Source organism: Spea bombifrons, chromosome 5 (genome assembly GCF_027358695.1).
Source record: "Spea bombifrons isolate aSpeBom1 chromosome 5, aSpeBom1.2.pri, whole genome shotgun sequence".
Classification (NCBI taxonomy): domain Eukaryota; kingdom Metazoa; phylum Chordata; class Amphibia; order Anura; family Pelobatidae; genus Spea; species Spea bombifrons.
Window position 1 is genome coordinate 64,520,721 of NC_071091.1, and position 25,334 is coordinate 64,546,054.

At 37.5% G+C, this 25,334-nt stretch overlaps 1 protein-coding gene across 2 annotated transcripts in view; it reads left to right on the forward strand.

Annotated features, from left to right (window-relative positions):
* Positions 1–386: 386 nt before the first annotated feature.
* The window catches only part of PHACTR1 (phosphatase and actin regulator 1), a 132,346-nt gene continuing 107,398 nt past the window's right edge, over positions 387–25,334 (forward strand). The window contains exons 1-2 of one of the 2 annotated variants that reach the window (XM_053466009.1): positions 387–464; positions 24,030–24,176. In XM_053466009.1, coding sequence (XP_053321984.1) covers positions 404–464; positions 24,030–24,176 — 208 coding nt within the window. In that variant the 5' untranslated portion in view covers positions 387–403. The remainder of the gene's footprint in view (positions 465–24,029; positions 24,177–25,334) is intronic. The other variant, XM_053466011.1, reaches the window with a different exon arrangement.

The window sequence follows — 25,334 nt, forward strand, 5'->3', positions numbered from 1 at the left end:
TTAAAAGCTGGAGGAATTTCCTCTATTCCCCGTGCACTGTTTCTGAATGGTTGTACTAATAAACAATTAATGTCTTTATAGTGCACTGCAAAAAAAAAATTGTACATATTTCCCATATCTTTACATAAATACCCAATATACATGGGCGCTATCAATGAGTAATAAAGGTAATTACTGCTTTTATCATTACCTCAAAATTCTCATATAACAGTTTCATGTATTAATTAAATTCCCCTCTGTCACTGAAAGAATTATACTGTAAAAAAAGCATCATTATCAGTTGTGGTAAAGCCGACTTAAAATGCTTAGAATCCTGGAAATTCATGAAATGCTTATAATAAATTGTTGTTTTTCTTAATTTAGATTTCACATTGGTAATTAGGCTGATGACAGATCTACAAACATGTCTAACTTTTTGGATGTGGATTCTATACCAAGGCTTCTGTTTAGTCAAGGGGCACAAGGTAACGTATATAGTTTTATCTTATATGCAAATAGTAAATAGTAGAGCTGTACTAACGAGCAACTAAATTAGATGCTTCCTTCAAGTACAAATTTTTGGAGGGAACATGGGAGTCACAACCCAATATAAACTCCTGTCAGTACTGCACCTACTTTGATCTTACCCTGCCTATAATCTATGCTCTGCTCTTTCTGCCACTTTGTTTAGCCTATAACTCATTTTTAGATTTTTTGGTGTGTTACTGATTATGTACAGTCCTTGTGTCGAAGGGTTTGTGGCATGTAAATCTGTGGTTAAACATGACACAATATATTAAGATATTTCACATTTTGTTATACTGAATACATTCTCTGTTTATTGACAATGCAAAATATAATGACATCCAATTACAATGTGAGTATACAATAAATGGATATGAGCAATCAGGTATACAGGCAAAGTTTCAATGGATGTACAGTACATATGGGCACAGCCTTAATACACAGTTAAAGTCATAGATTAACAGTACAGATTAAATTCAACGGGTGTCAGTAGCAATGCAGTTCCAATTGTCGGCAGGCATAATCGCGGTTCCTAGCTGCTGTACAGTTCCATGAATTTGTGACTAGGTCCAGGTCAGGGGCATCAAGCGTTTCCTGGGCAGGCAGGTGAAGAGTCTCCCCTGGAATCCACCAGTGTACTCTTCCCCAACTCAAACATGCCCCCATGTGTCCTCAGCCTCAGGGAGTTACAGTGACAGAGATGCAAGCCCATCAACCCAGATGTCTCTGCACCGCCCTTTAACCTGAAGCCCAGTTGAGGGAGCACAAGATCTGTAACTATAGAGAATGGGGCTACAGGGGTTTAAGGTGTCATTAGTGCAAATCACCCAAATCATTGCCCTCACTCACAATACAATAAGACATGATGATACTAACATGTTAGCAGCTTAAGCAGCAGCTTAGATCCCCCATTGACTAAGAGGGCGCTTAAATCTATGAAGATGTGACACATTTTCCACATACATATTATTATCACTATAATGTTTACTTTGGAACAAAATTGTGATTAATATAATATAGTTTTTTGTAGATTATGTATAATTTATTTTTTATTAAATGTGTTAAAGCTGTCCCCAACAAATCCAACATTTTTTATTGCCACTGGCTGCTAATAGTATGGTTTCTACTAGCTCTAAAGAGCACCTAGGCACCTGCCTGTATTATTAAAGGACTAATCATATGAAATTTCTGCTCGGCTCTACCACCTTAGGCTTGATGGCTAGTTAGTATGCATGTTCACAGAAGGCCAGTGTTGAACCCTGGTTCTCTCGTAGAATGCTTGGGTGTATGCACCACATTAGCACTCATGCCCAAAAGACCTTCAAGTGCTGAGTTCTAGGAGACAGGCAGCATCTACTATGGAAAGTGAACTAAAATATTTGTATGAGTGGGGTAATCTCCTTTTTACTGCCAGGGCTAAAATAGGGTGGTTTCAGCATTGCCAAATAAACACCCATAGCAGCTATGGTAGAATTGCAATCACAGAGAGTCATTTTGTGTAATTATCTGATTGTACAAGGAAGTAATTATACCAACAGATGCACAGCCTTTGCCAAGACACGTTCCTCTTTCTCTGCACGGTAAAAATATGTGGGAGTAACAGAAATAGCAGTGCATAGACTCCATTCAGTGCCTGTGTTACGCAGATGACAGCAGAATCAGAGGAAACTTCCAAAAGCTGTCAGAGGTAGTGAATATATTCTGCACAGTGTCATTTCCAGTAAGTCCCCTGGAGAGAGAACAATATATATATATATATATATATATATATATAGTGACAAACTCTGTAGCATGAGGGCCATAAATGTCACAGTTAGGGGTCTTAAGCACAGCCCTCTAGTGCAATCAGAGTCAGGAACACCAGCTTGTAGCCAAACAGTGCTTTATTTTTAATCGCTTAAGTGGGGGAACGGAGCATTGGCCCACCCTGCTCTCCAATTGCTCCACCCCAGGGACCCATATTTATGATCTGGATAGCACCTGTACCCAAATGCCAAAATAAGCATCTCCCTGGGGATTACAGTGTCACAAAATATATATGTTGCAGGGGTAAAACAAGAGCAAGCGCCCAGTCGGCCTGGAATGTGCCTAGACCCTGAAAACGCCACCTTAGTAGGTAGAATAGGGGCCTGCCTCTTAGAAAGGAGAGGTAAGAGGGACAGGAAAGAGAGAACATAGAGATAGAAATGGGGAGCAGAAAGAGTGAGGTGAGGGGATGCCTGGAAAAGCACAAAATGCCCCGAAGAAGAGGGTCCTGAAGGGGGCGAACGTCCAGTGTGTCTGAGACCCTGAACCCCCCCCCAGCAGATAGGATAGAGGCCAAAGAAATTAACCAATGCTGAATGTAGGAGCAGAGTAGGATTTGTTAATAAAGACTTTGTTAACTGTGATATCATTTGCAAGGTATTTAAAGGTTCTTCTCAACTTCAGGATGTGCGCTAAGAAGGGAAGGCCTTTCCGGGTGAGGTAGGGAAACCCTATGTCATATGCCCCTATGTATAATTTTATAGTGTTGGGGGAAAGTTTTAGAAGAAAGAAGGTTAACTCCCCCCCCACACACACACACATGCAATGAGTATAAAATGAGCCCCCCCTGCATAGGAAACTAGTAGAGCTGCAGAGCTACTCTGTCTAAACGAGGCCTTCTCCCTAACTCACTGCACATAAAACGAGTAGAGCTGCGGAGTAGCTTTATCTAAACAAGACCCGCCCCCTCCCTGCACATAAAACTAGAAGAAAATGAGAATCCCTCCATCCCTGCACATGAAACAAGTAGATCTGCTGAGCAGCTCTGTCTAAACGAGCCCCCTCCCTCCCTACACAGTTGCTGCCCGTGCTGAGAATAGCAGATAAAAAGGAAATAAAAGTGCTTACCCAAAGTAAATACCAATTAATGAACGTGACAAACGCTTCTGTAGGTAAGAAGCGGATGGATAATCTGTCCCTGGACCAATATTCATGGTTGTTGTGGGGCATAAATGGTGTGGAGCATGCTAGAACTGGGCAGCTCAAACATTTAAACACATATTATACAGATGCTTAGATGGTAACGAAGTGTTAGAAATGGAATCATTTTGAGTGTGAAATATTTCCAACTCAACAACTAAATTACATATTTCTCCAACACAAGAGCTCCTACACCATTTCTCATAGATGATTGTTGGTTTAGGATTTACAGAAACTTGGTCAATTACTAGTCCTAGAGGACTAAGTGAGAAGTACTGCAAGAGGATTATATCAATAATGTGCACCTGTCAAATGTATTACATCTCACCAGTTCCATTTTTGTTTGCAGGATCTCATAATCTACATTTTTTTTGAGGAACACATAAATCCTTATCACATATACTACTGTAAAACACAAGTGGCTCAATAATCATGCTTATGTTCCTACTTGGGACTCTTGTCTGAAACCGTTATAAATGGTTTGCTTTAAGAGCTTGTCTCTAATGCTTTATTTATATTCCATGTCTATACTTTACTTTGCATTTGTAGTAAATGTTGCAGGAATGAATCATAGTCATGGTCATATGTTAAAAAAGCAATTAAAAAATGTTGGCCTATTTTAAAACAGGACAGTGTTTTAAAAGACACTATACCTGAGTACCCCAATGTTATATATAAAAAAACTGAAAATTTAAAATCCATACTAGCACCCAGTGCACTACCCGAAATAAAAAAGAAAAACGTTCAAAATCATTTTATTGTCAGAACACCAGGATTCCATAAATGTGGTAGGTGTAAACTGTGCAAAATATGCAATTTACAAGAGAAGAAAAATATCAGTTTTAAATGCACAAATACGGGAAAAGAATTTAAAGTGAAACAATTTATTCACTGTAATACGACAAACGTGATTTACTTATTGGAATGTAAGTGCGGTGCGCAATATATAGGACGTACGTCTAGGAAGTTGAAAATAAGAGCACTAGAACATATCGGAGGTATTAAGAATAAAAATCTTAAACATAGTGTTCCTAGGCACGCAATTAATTGCAAACAATTCTCTCTTGATAGTTTTAAAATCATAGGCATTGATGTAGTCACTCCACACTGGCGAGGGGGCAATATAAAAGAACAACTAGCTAAAAGAGAGACTGAATGGATTTATAAATTTCAAACTCATAAAAAAGGTGGATTAAACATGGAATTAGATATTTTAGCGTTTATGGACTAAACTTTTTTCTAATTATTATGAATTAAAATATAGCTTATTTATTCATTTTAAAAGATTATTTTTAATAAATCTATTACTATTAAAATAATTTTAAACACAATTTATTTTTATTTCTAAAATTATAAATACAATATTATATTTTATCCGTTCAGGATTAGTTATTAATCAAGTTTTATTGAATACATATATTCAGATTCTATTATTATTATTATTTTTAATATAATATTTTTAATCAATTTAAGATAGTTTTGATTAGATTTTTTACTTTAGTAACAACATATGAATTTATATTGATATTACTTTGGATCTAATAATTTTTAATACTTATGAGACAATCCAACACACATATGATATTATGGATGACACTATATTTAATTCTGACACACACCTATATTTACATATAGGATATACATTCACTACATAGATAGGAGATCATTACATACATTTAAATCTTATTCTGACACAGACAGGATTAATTTCACACAAGACACACCATGCACTGATTAGCACACATAGGAGATCTCCACACCTATCACACACATCCACACATCAACCTGTTCACGGATCTACACATCAATCATTTTTTTCACATAGAAGATTATTTCACTCGTTCACACAACATTCACATTAATCAGCATAAATAATATAACACGAAACACATAATAAGACATTGACACATCGTTAATTTATTATTAAATATACACCATCATTAGATTTATTATCTCGTATCCACATATGATTTATTTAATCCAACACACACGTCATTTTACCATTTAATACTCATCAATATTCTGACATTAGGATAATATAAATACACATTGATTATCTCCGCGATTCATTCTGAATTAAAGCTTATTTCGATAACATTGAATCATACACGTATCCAATAAGCAATGAACTTTGAGAGTTATGTATCCCTATTGGTTTCTTATATATATTGCACATAATTTCAAATAAGTTATAATTTCCATAACACAAAAGCAATACCATAGTATTTATTTTTGAGTTCATAGATCGGTTCTCCGTTTTTCTATCTCTTCCGAATTTTCATCTCTTTCGATTTGGATCTCTGCACATTCTTTTGATTTGGATCTCTGCACATCCTGTCTGTCCTGGGGGTATCGCGGTCCCTTTGTGGAGGTGTCGTGACCTCCTTTGAATTCTTCTATATACGATCTTTCAGATCTCACTCATGTTCCTCCCCGCTGACGGTGTTCCTCGGTAGATATAAGCCGCGATCGCCCGATGTAGGTCGCTCTGAATAAATAAACATCTTTTCTTCGCTTTTTGAGTGACACATGGAGACGTCCATGCGTGGGTGATGACGCGGTCCCTGTTCTTCCCGATGATCCCGTCGATAAACTTTATTGAACAACGAGAGAACAACCTGAATAACAGAAGAAAAAAACGTGATGACTACAGAGAACAAAGGTCAAATACGCGATGACACATCCGGAAGTTCACACATAAATCATTATAAAAGAACAGACAGGACGGACAGAGATACTTACGGATTGCTGATTCTGCTGATACAGACAGAGACCCGCACCAATTGTTTTCCTGAAGAAGCCTGAGGGCGAAACGCGTAGAAAAAGATTCAATTGGACTTTAACTTACGCCTGTATATGCATGTTTATGCATGGAAAATATGTGAGTGCATTTCTATTTGGTATATTCGGTTTACCTTAGATACTGCACCATTTTAAGCTTGTTTTTTTAGATTTTCTCTGAAGAATATTAAAAGCCTTTTTACAGTCCATGTTGATGGGTTGGATTTGCCTCGTACACTTGTGAGTGCAATATATTACTTCACCACTTACACTGAAGTACGGTCTGCACTATATTCTGTTGTTTTTTATTTTCTCCCTATATATGTTCCTGCGCCCCATACATTCCTGGTTTATCTGTATTCTTACACTTTGAGGAAAAAGTGTAGTTTGGGCAGCTGCGGTTCAAGAAGGGAAGTATTTTTTACAAGTTTTATTTCTTTTTTGCACCTTACCTAAGTGACACGTGATTTTAGTTTTTTTAGCTCACGTCTTTTATATATATTGTATATATATTTTCCTCTTTAAACTTCACTCACGAGCACTTATGGCTTATTCTAGGAACCAATATACTAGTTCTCTAGAACAAAGATCACAAAGATTTACCAATATATTTACACCTGAAAACACAAACACTAATTCCCCAACCAGTATGTTTATTCAGCTTGAAAGATTAGCTGAAAAAGAACTCAAAAAATGGTGGGAGATCACTTTTTTAGAACACTATATTAAAAATAAATTAATTCCCAGAGGCTTAAGAATAAATAAGTATCCAGCTTTTGGACAAGATGACAAATTATTCATGGATAAATGGAACAATATCCTTGAGAGATGTTCCACAGATCTCATGATTTTACTTGTAGAGGTACAACAAGAAAACCTGAAAAACATTGAAATTGAAATAAGGCAAGTTGAAGATGATATTAATCAAAATGTAGAAACATCGGAGATTAATAAGAGAAATGAGATATTAAGAACTAAAATTCAGAAAGCGGAAGAATCGATCATAGAAATTAAAAAGAAAAAACTCAAAAGAGATCAAGAGGATTATCAGAAAGGGATAAATAAAATATCCACTAAAAACTATCACATTCAAAATTACAATAAAAATTATAACACTAGAAATCAAAATATGCATACACATAAAAATAATTTTTATCAGGATCCCAGATCAAGAAGAGATTATAGAAATTATAATCAAAAAGAAAAAACAATAAAAACCAATCATTTTAATAAATTTAAAGAAACACACACACCAAGGGAAAATAGAAAAGGATACTACACAAGAGAAGATAGACCTCAGAATCACTCGAATGGAAATAGGGAACAAATACATAAAACTGTACATGTAAATCGAGATGCTCCAATCAAACACGATACAAGAGAAAACTCCAGACAGTCTTTTTTAGACAGGGAGCAATCCCTAAAAGAGGACTCTGGAAGGGAACAAAGGTGGAATCTCCCCACAAGAGAAATACAGAGCAGATTCCAACCATTTGCTCAAACACCTATAAAAAGAAAGAAAACATTCGAGGATCCAGAGGACAGGGAAATAAGTCTAAAGTAGATACTAATGATGACATTATAAATATTTCAAGTGTAGTCCTTAACCCCATGGAGTTAAAATTACTCTCTAAAGGTCTTAAATTTGCTCCTAGTAAGGGCCCAAGTGGCTTTGATCTTTTTATGGATGCGCAGAAATTTTTACGGAAATTGACTATTAAAAGATTTTTTATTAAAAAAGAACCAAACATGAATAATGAACTTTTAAATACGGATAACTTTGTACACACGAATTTTAGATCCAAATCACACTTTTTTCCTCATCAGGAGAAAAGTGAGCACATACAGGTCTTTACGGACATGCTACTTCATGAATTTGATAAAATAGAACAAAACAAAAGACGGAGATATAACCTTACGAAACAAGAACAAGAAAGTCTGAAAACATTGAAGGATAATAAAGAAATAGTAGTGAAGGCCGCGGATAAGGGCGGATCTACCGTCATTATGGACAGGTCCTACTATCTAGAAGAAGCTAATCGGATCCTGAATGACGAAATTACATATAAAAAACTACCAAGAGATCCCACTAAGCCCTTTCAATCTGAATTCAAGGATCTATTATTAGAAGGGAAAAATAATGGAGTACTTAAAAACCATGAGTTCAACTTTCTTAATATAGAATTTCCCAGAGTGGCAGTATTCTATTTTTTACCTAAGATCCACAAAAATATGCTAAAACCTCCAGGAAGACCCATTATAAGCGGAATTAATTCCCTAACGAGTAATACATCACAATATGTGGACTTCTTTTTACAACAATATGTGACCCTCTCACCCTCTTATATCAGGGACACCAAGCATATAATAGAGACTTTGAATAATGTCAAGTGGCTGCCCAATTATATTTGGGCTACGATCGACGTCTCATCACTATATACAGTGATTCCCCACGATAAGGGAATACAGACTATTGAAAGAGTATTAAGTAAAGACATTAAGATGGATCTCTTACAACGACAATTTATTTTAAAATGTATTCAGTTCATTCTCACACATAATTATTTTTGGTTCCAATCAAATTTTTTTCTGCAATTATGTGGGACTGCCATGGGGACCAGATTTGCGCCCAGTTATGCCAATCTTTATGTGGCAGACTGGGAGGAAAAATACATTTGGTCCAACAATCCTTTTCACGCAAATCTGGTCCTCTGGCGACGCTACATAGATGACGTCTTAATCATTTGGGATGGATCCAGAGATCATTTGGAATCTTTTATTGGATATGTTAATCAAAATGAATATAATCTCCAATTTACCTCTTGCATAAACGAAAAAGAGATCGACTTTTTGGATCTTACCTTATACACACACGGGGAGGATATCTACACCAAGACTTTTTTCAAACCAACAGATAGGAATGGTTTTATTCATTTTAATAGTTGTCACCATCCAAACTGGCTACAGAACATTCCGAAAGGACAATTAGCCAGGATCCGAAGGAATTGCACAGAAGAAAAAGAATTTGAAGTTCAAAGTAAAAAACTAATCACCAAATTTGAAGAAAAAAACTACCCGCATGATTTATTAGAGAAAAGTTTTACATCCATTAAACAAAGAAAAAGAGAGGATTTTTTTAAAAAGAATCAATCACAATCAAAAAATTTTGAATTTGCCTTTTTTACTAAATATAACGATAAGGCCTTCGAAATTAAAAAAGCAATTAAAAAATGTTGGCCTATTTTAAAACAGGACAGTGTTTTAAAAGACACTATACCTGAGTACCCCAATGTTATATATAAAAAAACTGAAAATTTAAAATCCATACTAGCACCCAGTGCACTACCCGAAATAAAAAAGAAAAACGTTCAAAATCATTTTATTGTCAGAACACCAGGATTCCATAAATGTGGTAGGTGTAAACTGTGCAAAATATGCAATTTACAAGAGAAGAAAAATATCAGTTTTAAATGCACAAATACGGGAAAAGAATTTAAAGTGAAACAATTTATTCACTGTAATACGACAAACGTGATTTACTTATTGGAATGTAAGTGCGGTGCGCAATATATAGGACGTACGTCTAGGAAGTTGAAAATAAGAGCACTAGAACATATCGGAGGTATTAAGAATAAAAATCTTAAACATAGTGTTCCTAGGCACGCAATTAATTGCAAACAATTCTCTCTTGATAGTTTTAAAATCATAGGCATTGATGTAGTCACTCCACACTGGCGAGGGGGCAATATAAAAGAACAACTAGCTAAAAGAGAGACTGAATGGATTTATAAATTTCAAACTCATAAAAAAGGTGGATTAAACATGGAATTAGATATTTTAGCGTTTATGGACTAAACTTTTTTCTAATTATTATGAATTAAAATATAGCTTATTTATTCATTTTAAAAGATTATTTTTAATAAATCTATTACTATTAAAATAATTTTAAACACAATTTATTTTTATTTCTAAAATTATAAATACAATATTATATTTTATCCGTTCAGGATTAGTTATTAATCAAGTTTTATTGAATACATATATTCAGATTCTATTATTATTATTATTTTTAATATAATATTTTTAATCAATTTAAGATAGTTTTGATTAGATTTTTTACTTTAGTAACAACATATGAATTTATATTGATATTACTTTGGATCTAATAATTTTTAATACTTATGAGACAATCCAACACACATATGATATTATGGATGACACTATATTTAATTCTGACACACACCTATATTTACATATAGGATATACATTCACTACATAGATAGGAGATCATTACATACATTTAAATCTTATTCTGACACAGACAGGATTAATTTCACACAAGACACACCATGCACTGATTAGCACACATAGGAGATCTCCACACCTATCACACACATCCACACATCAACCTGTTCACGGATCTACACATCAATCATTTTTTTCACATAGAAGATTATTTCACTCGTTCACACAACATTCACATTAATCAGCATAAATAATATAACACGAAACACATAATAAGACATTGACACATCGTTAATTTATTATTAAATATACACCATCATTAGATTTATTATCTCGTATCCACATATGATTTATTTAATCCAACACACACGTCATTTTACCATTTAATACTCATCAATATTCTGACATTAGGATAATATAAATACACATTGATTATCTCCGCGATTCATTCTGAATTAAAGCTTATTTCGATAACATTGAATCATACACGTATCCAATAAGCAATGAACTTTGAGAGTTATGTATCCCTATTGGTTTCTTATATATATTGCACATAATTTCAAATAAGTTATAATTTCCATAACACAAAAGCAATACCATAGTATTTATTTTTGAGTTCATAGATCGGTTCTCCGTTTTTCTATCTCTTCCGAATTTTCATCTCTTTCGATTTGGATCTCTGCACATTCTTTTGATTTGGATCTCTGCACATCCTGTCTGTCCTGGGGGTATCGCGGTCCCTTTGTGGAGGTGTCGTGACCTCCTTTGAATTCTTCTATATACGATCTTTCAGATCTCACTCATGTTCCTCCCCGCTGACGGTGTTCCTCGGTAGATATAAGCCGCGATCGCCCGATGTAGGTCGCTCTGAATAAATAAACATCTTTTCTTCGCTTTTTGAGTGACACATGGAGACGTCCATGCGTGGGTGATGACGCGGTCCCTGTTCTTCCCGATGATCCCGTCGATAAACTTTATTGAACAACGAGAGAACAACCTGAATAACAGAAGAAAAAAACGTGATGACTACAGAGAACAAAGGTCAAATACGCGATGACACATCCGGAAGTTCACACATAAATCATTATAAAAGAACAGACAGGACGGACAGAGATACTTACGGATTGCTGATTCTGCTGATACAGACAGAGACCCGCACCAATTGTTTTCCTGAAGAAGCCTGAGGGCGAAACGCGTAGAAAAAGATTCAATTGGACTTTAACTTACGCCTGTATATGCATGTTTATGCATGGAAAATATGTGAGTGCATTTCTATTTGGTATATTCGGTTTACCTTAGATACTGCACCATTTTAAGCTTGTTTTTTTAGATTTTCTCTGAAGAATATTAAAAGCCTTTTTACAGTCCATGTTGATGGGTTGGATTTGCCTCGTACACTTGTGAGTGCAATATATTACTTCACCACTTACACTGAAGTACGGTCTGCACTATATTCTGTTGTTTTTTATTTTCTCCCTATATATGTTCCTGCGCCCCATACATTCCTGGTTTATCCATAACTTTTTTCAAAGGTCTTCACAGGATTTAAGTAATATTAATTGGGTAGTGAGTAAGAACCCTATAATAAAAATACATGGTGTTTCAATTCTGTCCTTTGGTTGGTATTATTACTATTATTAATATTGTAGCCTGAAACATCATTGATTGCTTTTTTGGCATGTGACTTAAATACATTTTGAAGGAAGTGAGGAGTATGAACTGGTTGGGGGACCCTCTGATCTCCCTTGACCAGCCCATAACATCAGCAGTAACATTACGACCACTGACAGATGAAGTGAATAACACTGAAAATCTTGTTAGCACCCCGTCAGTGGGTGGGATATATTAGGCAGCAAGCGAACATTTCATCCTCAAAGGTGATGTATTAGAAGCAGGAACAATGTGCAAGCAGAAGGATCTAAGCGACTTTGACAAGAGGCAAACTGTGATGGCTAGACGACTAGGCCAGAACATCTCCAAAACTGCAGCTCTTGTCAAGTGTTCCTGGTCTTTAGTGGTCAATCAAAAGTTGTCCAAGGAAGGAAAAGCGGTAAACCAGCCACAGGGTCATGGGCTGCTACTGAAGATCAAATTGCTGAAAAAGTTAATGCCGGTTCTGATAGAAAGGTGTCAGAACACAGTGTATCAGTCAGGGTGGCCATGCTGACCCATGTCCAATGCCAAAAGTACTTACACACAGTTCTTATGCTTACGCACATGAGCATAAGAACTGGACCACATAGCAATGGGGAAAGGTGGCTTGGTTTGATGAATCACGTTTTCTTTTACATCACATGGATGGCTGAGTGCGTGTGCGTCACTTACCTGGAGAACACATGGCACCAGGATGCACTATGGGAAGAAGGCAAGCCAGCGGAGGCAGTGTGATGCTTTAGGCAATGTTCTGCTGGGAAACCCTGGGTACTGACATTCATGTAGATTTTAATCCGACACGTGCCACCTACCTAAGTATTTTTGCAGACCATGTACACCCTTTCATGGACACGTTATTCCCTGATGCCATTGGCCTCTTTCAGCAGTATAATGTTCCCTGCCACAAAGCAAAAATGGTTCAGGAATGGTTCGTGGAACACAACAAGTTGGCATGGACTCCAAATCCCCCAGATCTCCATACCAATTGAGCATCTGTGGCATGTGCTGGTCAAACAAGGCCCCACCTTGCAATTTACAGGACTTAAAGTATCCGCTGCTAACGTCTTGGTGCCAGATACCATAGCACACCTTCAGAGGTCTAGTGGAGTCAAAAGGGGGACCTACACAATATTGGGAAAGTGGTCATAATGTTATGGCTGATTGGTGTATCTTCCCCTTTTTGCTTCACAGCATGCACAGATCTTGCATAAACGTATAAGTCACAAAGTATAATGTAACCATACTATTGTGTTCAAAGGGAAATATTAATATACATTAAGAATCCATCTGAGTATTATAACACTTAAAAAGCTTAACCTACAAAACACAAATAATGTAAAGCTACATGCAGTCTACTTCTCCTCAACAGAATCTAAAGCTCTAAAGTGAAAGCTATTAAATTTGGTCATTCTAAGAGATGTTCTGATGTTTATTTGCATTTGTTGTAAGGTCATACTCTCTCCTTAATAGTTACATAGTTTCTCAAGTTGAATACATTTTACATTATCATCATGTTCAACCTTGCCAAATACTAATATATGTTGATCCAGAAGGAAAAAAACAACCCAGACTTTTATCCAATAGTTTTTTCAAAAGAGTATAAAAATTCCTCTTGACTCCATATGTAATTCCATTTTTTCCTAGTTCAAGATTATCTGAACTAAAGTGAAAGTGTTTTAACCCTGAATACCATCGTACTCTAGAAAAGTATCCAACCTGTTTTGAAATATTAGCCAAAGCCACAAAAACGACTTCATTTGTCTACATATCCACCGCTTAGCTGGCCTGAGTGTAAAATTGTTCGGTTTGCTTAATTGAAATCTCTTTCTCTCTAGTTGTAGACAATACCGCTATGAGTGAAGAGATCCCTAGATAAGGGGCGGATCCTGTAAGTGGCACCCTCACACACTTTAAAATGTAAAGGCACCTACAGTGGCGGCTGGTGGGTAATTCCAATGGGGGTTTACAATATATACATTTTGAAAATGAAATGTACATTTACGACTTAATGTACAGGTTAAAATAAATTTCCCTAAATTAACCCTATATACCCCATCAACCATAATAGCCCCTAATCTAATTTAGATTAAAATGGATTTTTGAGGAATTTTGCAAATGTTTTTCCTTTGGCACTTGGGGGTTCACTTGCGCATGTGCTCCTAGGGAGGAGCCACCACTCGACACCTACAAAAAAATTTATGTTGGCAAGAATATTTATTGCACCAATTGTATGTCAACTGGAAACAACAAAAATCTGAAAAAATAAATTAATAACAAAAATAAAATAATATTTACTGAACATATAATACTGTTTTCTTTAATAACCCCCCCAAAAAAACAAACACAGGTCCAAAGTGACCACTCAGTCTATCATTATATACTGAGGCAGACATTAACAGTGGAACAGCATAATTACTATAACTATAACTGAGACAGACATTGACGGTGGTACAGCATAACTGCTATCATTATATTCTGAGGCAGACATTAACAGTGGAGCAGCATAACTACTATCACTATACACTAAGCTAGATACTGAAGGTGGTACAGGATAACTGCTATCATTATACAGTGACAGGGGTAATGCTGCATTATTGTCAAGGTTTGGCTCAATGTATAGTGATAGGGTTACGCTGTACCACCTTCAACTAGATTGCAAGCTCTCTTCTCCTTTTGTTTCGGTTTGTTACTTGATTTTTAATTTTACTGATTGATTGTAGCAGCGCTGCACACATTTATTATTGTAATGTCTGGCATAGTATACAGTGGATATAAAACGTCTACACTGTTAAAATGCCAGGTTCTTGTGATGTTAAAGAATGAGACAAAGATAAATCATGTTTTTCCATCTTTAATGTGACCTATAACGTGAACAATTCAATTGCAAAACAAACTGAAATCTTTGAGGGGGGAAAAAAATAATAAAAACTCACAATGACCTGATTGCATAAGTGTACACCCTCTTATAACTGAAGCTGGGGCTGTGTTCAGAATTAACCAATCACATTCAAACTAATGTTAAATAGTCACACACCTACCATCATTTAAAGTGACTCTGCTTAATCACAAATAAAGTTTAGCTGTTCTAGAATGATTTACCTGACATTAGCTTAGTTGCATCTCAGAGCAAAAGCCATGGTCTGCAGAGAGCTTCCAAAGCATCAGCATCTCATTGTTGAAAGATATCAGTCAGGATAAGGGTACAAAAGGATTTCCAAAGCATTAGTTATACCATATAACACAGTGAAGACCATAATCATCAAGTAGAGAAAATATAGCACAACAGACACATTAACAAGAACTGGACGTCCCTCCAAGCCCAGCTGGAGTTTGCAAAAAAAAAAAGCATGTGGGAAATGTGTTATGGTCTGATGAAACCAAGGTAGAACTTTTTGGCCATTATTCCAAAAGGTATGTTTGGCGCAAAAACAATTCTGCACATCACCCAAAGAACACTATACCCCCAGTGAAGCACGGTGGTGGCAGGATCATGCTTTGGGGCTGGAACCGGAGCCTTAGTAAGGGTGGAGGGAATTATGAATAGTTCCAAATACCAGGCAATTTTGGCACAAAACTTTCAGGTGTCCGTTAAGAAGCTGAAGATGAAGTTCCCCTTTCAGCACAACAACGACCAAAAACACACATCCAAATCCCCAAAAGCATGGCTTCACCAGTGGCCCAGCCGTGGGGTGATCTGAAGAGGCCTGTGCACAGGAGATGTCACGGCAATCCTCTTAGCGACCTCTTGAACATTTTATTAATGCCAGTGATGTCACAGTGACATCACTTAGCTCACTTTATTGTTTTTTTAATTATTGTTTATTGTATTATTTTAGTGTTTTTTTTTATTGTTAAAAAAAATCACTAACCCTTTTTTCTGATTCCTGTTTCAGCATCTGAGGAGAGTGAGAAACACTGTGATCGCTATGCAGGGGATATCCTGTCCTCCGATGACCTTCTGGGTGATGTCAGCAGTGACGCGACCCGGAAGGGAATGCCCTATCGTGCTATCAGGCATTTAAAAACAGTTTTCCGGCTTTCGCGCTGCCAGCTGTTACATGAGAGCGGGCAGCAGAAAGCCAGCGATGCTGGCTTCTGCTGACAGTGGGGAGTCCATGCTGTCAAACAGGGATGTGTCCCTGTCGCTGCAAGAGGGTGGGGGCGTACTGGTACGTCCATATGTGTTTCTTGAGATGCGTTTTATGGACGCACTGGTACGTCTATAGGGGACTGAAGGCGTTAAAGGTGGAAAAAGTTTTGACATGATTTATCTTTGTCTCATTCTTTAAGATCACATGAACCTGGCATTTTAACAGTGGTGTGTAAACTTTTTATATCCACTATATAGTGATGGGAGTTATGATGTACTTGCGAGTCTCCCATAATTATATACTGAACAAGCCATTGTCAACGGTACAGCACAGCTCCCTTCACTCTCACACACTTACTAATCCACATTTACTAATCCACTCTCACTCTGTCTATGTCTTCCTACCTTTCCTCTGTCACTGTCACTTTTCCCGCTACAGTTCATTTTTCTTTTCCTCCTCCTCTTCGTTCTTCCTCCAGGCTCCTCCTATTCTGTGGGGCCACATAACATCAACTCTACTGTGCTCCCCTGACTGACCATATTTAAAGAATTATGGACTGGACCAGGAGGCAGTTGCCTATCCTGCTGGTTGCAGAAGGCCGCAAACATGCACATGGCATGCTAGTTGGACAGCCCTCCCTTACATGCATTGTTCTTTTAATAAAGAATAACAACTTGCTTGTTTTTGCCACAATTGTCTGACATAGACCACTGCTATTATTGACAAGTATTTTCAAATACTTCTTCATAGAAGATTTCCACAATAAACCACCATTCAGTGTACTGTATAATTAGCATTTTCCATGAAGAAACACAGATGTTATTTAACTGCCCAGTCTTCTTTTTTTAACTAGGGAAATAACATCCAGTTCTGATTTAATTACCTTATGTAATTTAGCATAATCGGCAAATATTGAGATGTTGCTTTCAGTACCCTTTTCCAAATAATTGATAAATTAAAAATTTAGACAGAACCCTGGGTACTCAATTTCAAATATTTATCTAAGTACAATAATTTTCATTATCAGAAACCCTCTGTATTTTGTCTTTCAAGCAATTCTCTGTCCAAGTATAAATACCTTCTGTCAATCTTGTTTTAATATATACAGTAACCTATCGTGTGGCATGGTGTCAAGCAGGGGAGGGCTGGCAGCCTAAGGCCTGGGGGGCAAGTCAAGTGAAGTGGCTCCGCCCCCTTACACTCACCTTTCACCCCTCACGCTGCTCCCATCACTATGCAGCCATCAGACTGCTGGAAAACGTATCTAAACGGCCACTGGGTGCTGATGCCACCGGTCGGAGCTACTTTAATCCTTTTTTATTTATTTAATACGCCGGATCAGCTTGCCATATTAAAAATAAATAAAGTATTAAAGTAGCGCCGGCCGGCAGCATCAGCACCCAGCGGCCGTTTAGATTCGATTTCCAGCACTCTGATGGCCGCATAGTCATGGGAGCAGCGTGAGGGGTGAAAGGTGAGTGCGAGGGGGCAGAGCTTTCACCCCTCACGCTGCTCCCATCACTTGGCGGCCATCGCATACGGCCGCTGGGAGCTGATGCCGCCGACCGGCGCTGCTTTAATACTATTTTTTTTTTCATTTAATAGCCGATCCGGCTTGCCATATTAAATTTTAAAAAAAAGTATTAAAGTAGCGCCGGCCGGCGGTATCAGCACCCAGCGGCCGTTTAGATTAGATTTCGGGCGGCCTGGGGGGCAATTGCCCCCCGGCCCAGCCCGCCCCTGGTGTCAAGCGCCTTTGCAAATCCATGTAGGTCAAATGACTACGCGGTAGGATTACTGAACCGTAATTTCCATGGTCACGTTGTGTGTTTTTTTTTTTTTAAATAATGGCATAATTTTTTCCTACAATCAAGTGAAACATCTTCAAGTAAAAAAGTTGACAATTAAAACTAAAGGTTTGTCATTTACTAAACTAAGCTCCTACAGGACTCAATGATGAATCCCATTTGATCCAAAAGAGATTTTGACCCTTTCCTCACTGCAGCTGGTGTGATTATAAAAACCTTGCACACAAGGCCTGGCATGCACAAAAAATATTTTTAAGGGTGTTTCTTTTTTACCTACTGGTCTGGTTTGAATGCCTTTATTTCTGGTGTCAGTCTGATATGATTATGGGGATCTTTCTGATGGTAAGTAAAGAAAATGGAAGCTTCTGTGTCGACAAACTATTACATTTTAAGCTATTTGCTGATGTATTTACATTCATTTTTCTCCTTTTGTTCTTTTAACCCCTTAATGACAAAGCCCGTACATGTACGTGCTCAAAATGCATTGTTTTCAATGGGTTTAGGGACCGCCCATTGTCCTTAAGGGGTTAAGGCTATATATATATGCGGTCTTGACCCGGAGAACCGGAGAAGCAGTGCTCACCGGGTCAAACCCAGAGAGTTCCCATGTATGGACATGAGGACTAACATTTTATAGTAAATACTGTTGCTATTCAGCTGCGATTTCCTAAGTAAACACGACTTAAACTATCTATTTAATGTCCTAGCTGTTCCAAAGAATAATGTTCTCCATGCAGGAGAACACCTGGAACCTAGCTGGGGGCAGTGAAAGGCAAAAATGAATCGGAGGTGATTCTACAAGGGTAAAAAAAAACCTTGACAACCCAGCTATCATGTTACTGTATGGAGCTTATTTACCAACTTGTAAGTCATGCCTAATTGACTAAAACTGTTGATTCCCAGTGTGCGTTTTTAACAAGCAAGATCAGGAATCATGTATTAATAAAAAGAGAGTAGCTATTATCATACAACTTTATCATCTGATTTCAACGCATGGTATGAAAAACATAATCTGTCCGCATTTATGAGCTAGTAGTGTAGGAGAAGGAAGACAGATGAGCAAAGAATATATAAATATGGATATTTAATTTATCTTTTCACTCATCTCTGTGAAACCTTACCCTGAGCTGTTATAATACCTGTTTTATTAAATAATTGCTATGCAGTGCAGGTTAATTGCCATCGTCTGCCTTGAATGGAAGTGCCAAGTAGTTTCAGGCAGAACAAGTCCTTTGATTAAATCTCTAGATAAAAATGTAATTGCTTTTTATAGAGAAATTTACCAAAATACTTGTTTTTCTATGGTAAAAAATAGTAATAGTCTTTTCCACTGGGCAAAAGATACAAGGACCAATCGTCATAGAAACCCATAGTTTCTGATTTGCCCATTTTATTCACAAAGTGACCTTAGTAATAGTTGTGGTGAAGAATAAGCATCCAAAAGTTTTTTGAGCTACCAAAAGTGACTGCATGCTGTCTAGAGAAGGCATCTGGAACAAGCTTGTAAATTGCTATGCACCTTGTTTATGATCCGGTCACCTATCACATTGAGTAAACGCAACTAACTTTCACATTATGGTTCCACCAGTGCTATTGTAAGACACTTTAGTTTCAAATCGTAAGTTTATTTGAACAACTAATAATTGTTCTAATGCAGACTGTCCTAAAAGCAATAAAAATGCATCTAATGCATTGCACCATACTAGGTAGATTCCAGTGATTAATTTCCCCTTTTTCTCTCCAGCAGCCATTTATGCCTTATGTCTATATCACTTTTTTGGTCATAGCTTTAGGATTATGCGATCAACTGCTAGAACTTTACAGTACATTAGAGGTTGAGCTCCAGATGGTATGCATTCTGTAGCAATAATGGAAGAAGATATCAAAGTCAAACATGCAGTGAGGTACACACAGCACTTTATAAAAAATATGCTGCTGCCTATTAGAGCAATTGGATACTAACATTTAAGGACTCTGATACTCTTTCCTCGTCCATATTGTTTTTCATTCTATTTTAATATTCAAACTTAGAAGTGCCTGAGGTTTAAATATAGTTGTGTATGGGGATAATATGCAACAGCAGGGCTTCTATTGATGCTTACTTACTTTGTGGAACAATTATTGAATGCATCAGTACACATCAATGATCGATAACCACAATAAAAATTGATGGTGGGCTCTAATAATAGTAGCATGCGATCCATTCGTGCATTGTTGTGTTTAGACCTTGAAGTTGAAAAAGGCGACAGCCACATTGAAGCAATTTCCAATTGTGCCTCAAAAAGGGAGAAAATGCTTCTTGATTCTAAAATAGAAACCTAATTTCTCACTGGACCAACAAGCTATAACATATACTGTCTTTATAACCAATTGTATCCCTGTGTATTTTTCTGTGCTAAAAAAAATTATATCCTATTCTATTAAATTTGATGTAAGATAAAAATAATATAGCTATAGTGCTATATCACACCATATACACACCATATATATACATACACACTACACACGCTAGATGCCCAAAAGTATTGGGCATCTGACCATTTTTGCCCATTCATCCAGTAGGGCATTTTTGAGGTACTGATGTTCGACGGTCTGCGCTCTGTGTGGGCTAGTCAAGTTCCTCACCAAACTCATCCAACCATGTATTTATGGAGGAGAAATGTTAGAAAAAGAGGTCATGATCTAAAACTACAGCATCTTAGGTTTAGATGTAATGTAAGGAAGTTTTGCTTTAGTAAGAGGGTGGTAGATAAATGGAATAGCCTCTAATCAAAAGTTGTAGAGTATATGTGAGGGAATTTAAACAAGCATGAGGAGAGGTCCCAACTCTCCTGGTAATCCTTGGAGCTTCCTGGAAATGCTGTTGTTTCTCTCCCCTCCCTGACGCATGCAAGAATATTCCTGACCTGAAATGAGGGATCACAAGTCACTCCGACTTTCTTCGTCCCCTTCTTCCCTGGTATCAGCGCCGTTACCAAGGCCTTTCGCAAAAGGGCAAAGCCTCCGTTCTCACCTTCTCCCCTGATTGGAGAAACGGGTGAGAGGCTGTCCACATAGGGGGTGCCTTGGCTCTGCCCTTTTGTGGAAGTGCTGCAATAAGTCAGAATTATGCAGGCGGAATCACAGAAAAAGAGAGGTACAGAAATGCTTCTGGAAGTTCCTATAAGTGCCTATAAGGAGTCACTGCCTGCTTTGCTCTGTTCAAAAGTCTATTGCTCTCTTATTAGTACAGAACAAAAAAAGTAAATCATTGTAAAACCCCAGCAGGCATCTCTTATCCAGAAGTATTTTAAATCTTATGTTTTACCTATGTCACTCACATTGAGCACATTGCCTGACAAATTATGAACAAAGTATGGCTTTCATTGTCATCACAATATATTTGAAGTACAGCCAATTAAATTAGCCCAGTCTCTTACTGATTGAAATATACCTATACAGTTAATAAAATGAGAAAAATATCATAGCTAGTTTTTTCATTGTTAAAATGTGTAAATGATGTTCCGGCTGTAATACCTTACGTATGTTCCTATAATCGTACAGTAGGAAATTTCTTTGTAATGTTAAATAACATTTAATATTTACATTTTTCTTAATGTGCTGAAAAGGCATACGATGATTTCCCAAGAAAAAATTATTTTTTTATGGGTTTATTCATTTAATGTGAACAGATGTACTTAGAACCTTAGTATAATAAAGGCGATGTACAATCACTGCAGTCCTATAACAAGGACAGACATTTTGATCACAGTACAATAGGTATGAATACATTAGGAGACAAGGTCCACATCATGTAGAGCTTACAATCTAAGTTTTAGTGTGGGTTGGAATATGTTAACACATCATCTTAAAGGAACAGTCTAGTCCCCAAAACTTTATTTAATGCTTGCTTGAGTATGTTACATGGACTCCAACGCATTTTACTGCATACATTGATGAATGCATTGTTTATAATTATTGGAGTTAGACAAATATATTTTCTGTTTCATTTTTGTTTCACTTCTTGTACATGTCCAGCAGCAGCCCATCATTTGTAAGCTGTCAAGGTTCAAAAGGCATATATGTGATGAGCTGCTACATCCCTTAAATAGAAATGGGAATTCTACTGAACATGTGCGAGAAGCATACTGAGGTATGCTCCCTGCTTTTGCTAGATGCAGCTGGGGGAGGAGTTAAAGTGTGCATGTGCTGATATGCATGGCATAAAATGCACCAGAGTCCATATGAATTTAACATAAATATAGGACTGGAATGCTGATTTAACTTTTTATTATGTAAGTGTCTTCGTAGGAAGTTGGCCTCGTGTAACTAAAGAGGTGAGATGGTGTTTTAGAAATGACACAGATTGCGCTGCATATTTCACAGGGCCACGCTGCATCTCCTTGGATGAAATGATTGCTTCTAAAGCACAGTTAGTATAGTATTCAAAATATTTCTTCTCACCTGCAACTGTTGGTTTAGTGAATATACCCCTTATTGTCTGCAGCTGGCCCTATATTAATTCTCCTGAAAAAAGTAGTCCTTGACATAGTGGTATTCATAGGTTAAAAGATACTGATCTGTAATCAGGTAGTCCTTTCAAAATACAAGATGTGGTAGACAGCTGAGACATCTACTGGACACAAGGATAACTGCTTTTTAGCTAGGTATAGAGTACAGCGAATACTTCAGTAACCAAGGAACATTGTAACTATGTATAATACTCCCAAAATGAAGACTTTTTGTTGTGGAAGAGGTAGCAAAAGGGGTACGATTATCCTCTTTATTATTATGATTGGAAATCAACATTAGAATGATTATAATCATTACATTGAAGACACCTTTTTTCCTCTCCAATAATAAAAATAGGTTGTTCTGGATAGTCTACTATGCATTTGAATTTTAAAATTTACTATATTTAAACATTATTACCGTTACAGCAATCCATCCAGAACCAACATGTCATGCTGTCCCCTTTACAGTGGGTTAAAGAATTCCTTGCTCAGGTAGTTCAAATGATGACCTACGCTTAGATCAAGAGGGCAGCAGACAGCTTAATAGGACATCTGAACAAGGGGTTTCAAGTTCTAGAATCTGGAGGAAAAAAATATTGGAGCAAAAATGGGAAACCTTAAATGGCACCTTAAAATTCTCTAGTCAGATACAGTAATGGGGGGGTGTATTTGGAGAAAGAAGCACATACAATGTTAACCTTGTTTACTCAAAATGCATATATGTGATATGTCTTAGTAGTTAACCCCTGTAATCCCAATAGTATTTAAAGTGTAGAGTGTAGGGTCATGTCTTTGTTCAAGTATATATTCTACACACCAAACCCACACGGTTGGATAGCCCTACAGAACAAATATATATATATATTTATAATATATATATATTTATATATATTATATATAAGGCTTTAAGTTAATGGGATATTTATATATATATACACACACACACCATTAAACATGGTGATTTCCTTAGTTGTAGAGACACTTTTCCAGTAAGGTAATTGTGCTGGAAATATCACAGCAGCTCAGCCTTTATACGCCTTGCCATTTCGGAAGCGTTTTGCATTAACCCATAAAGGTCCCTTGCAGTGCAAGGAGCCTAATCCCTTTATACCCCGTGGAGGAATCTGCTGTGAGTAGAACACCCAGGATGGTGGCGCCTGCCCCGGAATCTGTGTTTATCACACCCGTAGCCTCTGCTGTGATCACTGACATGTGAGCTGGGGGGAGGGATCGCCTCACCTCCAATTCACTGCTGCTCTCTGATCCGGTTCCCATCTACATAGAGGTCCTTAACACATTTTCTCTTTCTCCCTCCTCCCCTTCCCTGTCTCCTTCTGCCTTTTTTCCTTCTCCCCTCCCCCATGCCGTTCTGTATCCCCCTTTCTCTTCCTATGCATTTGCCTCTTCCTCACCCTCTCTTCTGTGTTCTCCCCCTCCTCCTCGCTCTTCCTCTCCTTCCTCCTTCCCGTCCTCCTCTTCTTCTCGTTTTGATTTTCCCACCGCATTAGCTCGCCGGGCGACCCTGTTCACCGCTCACCCCTTAATGGCGGCATCTTCAGAGGAGGAGACTGACCGGCGACCCATCAGGAGAGTCCGGTCAAAAAGTGACACCCCTTATCTCGCCGAGGCCAGGATTTCCCTCAACCTGGAGACAGGTAAGAAGAGCTTCCTACTCATCCCCGAGCGGAGCTGTCCGGGCAGCTGGTGCTGACACGATCCCTCTGATACATTTGGTCATGTTCCATTGTGTTCCTATGGGATACTGCACAGGTGAGAGACAGCCCAAGAAGTGACATGTCCCTGATCTGTCACAAGACGTCCTCCAGCCTCACATGGCTGTCATTTATTTGGTTGCATTGGACTCCTGTGTGTGTCTTTTAAATGACACATTAATGATTAGCATTATTTTCTGAGCACATGCCCACAGTATAAACAGCAGGAGTCATTTAGTGGAGGCAGAGAGACAGAGGCTGCCATGGAGTCATAGAATTGGAATTAAAGTATCCCAAGTCAGCCCATATTAAAGAAGGGCCTGCAGTGGCTCATCATAATACTTACTGTATGGCATGATGACAGGGAGGGGATATTGGTACTAAAGACAGAATTCTAGTTTTCCACCATTATCTTCCAGAATTAGTTACAAATGATACTGACCCATACTCTTCCCATAGAAAAGGATTCGCTAGTTTGAGTTCACTACGCCTTAGAGTACATCTCTAAATGTCTAGATGTATGATTCAAATGACGTTGTTGGCATTTCTATATTATTATGTTTGCATTATATATATTTATTTGCAGCTGGACTCATATGATATGTCTATTATGGCTAATTTATGAAATCTGTAATTGATACACTTTTATGTGCATAAAACCAATACTCTGACCTTAAGAGTAATTCTTTTGTATAGTTGTATGAATGTTAAATGTGTTAAATGGTTCATTTTATCACGGGGCTGTAAATTGAGGCAACTATGAGATTTCAGTTAAGAATTGAGCCTAAGCGGATGGCTAATTTTATCATACAAGTATTTTTAAGTATGTTTTCTGAATAAAAGGGATCTGTTGCCATGGAGATTGGAGTGCTGTGGCTGGCAGACGATTGAACAGAGACCAGTCAATCAAACATGGAGTTTCGGTAGTGTTATGGTATTATTCATTCACACGGTTGCAGCTGAATAGGTTGATTTCTTTTTCGTTGGAGTCTCTGGTAGTAAGATATTGTTCTTCCAGAAGAACTATCCAGGGAATGTGTCATGACAATAGTGTCAATATTTATATTGTGTTGGATAAGTGGCTACTTCATGATATTTGCT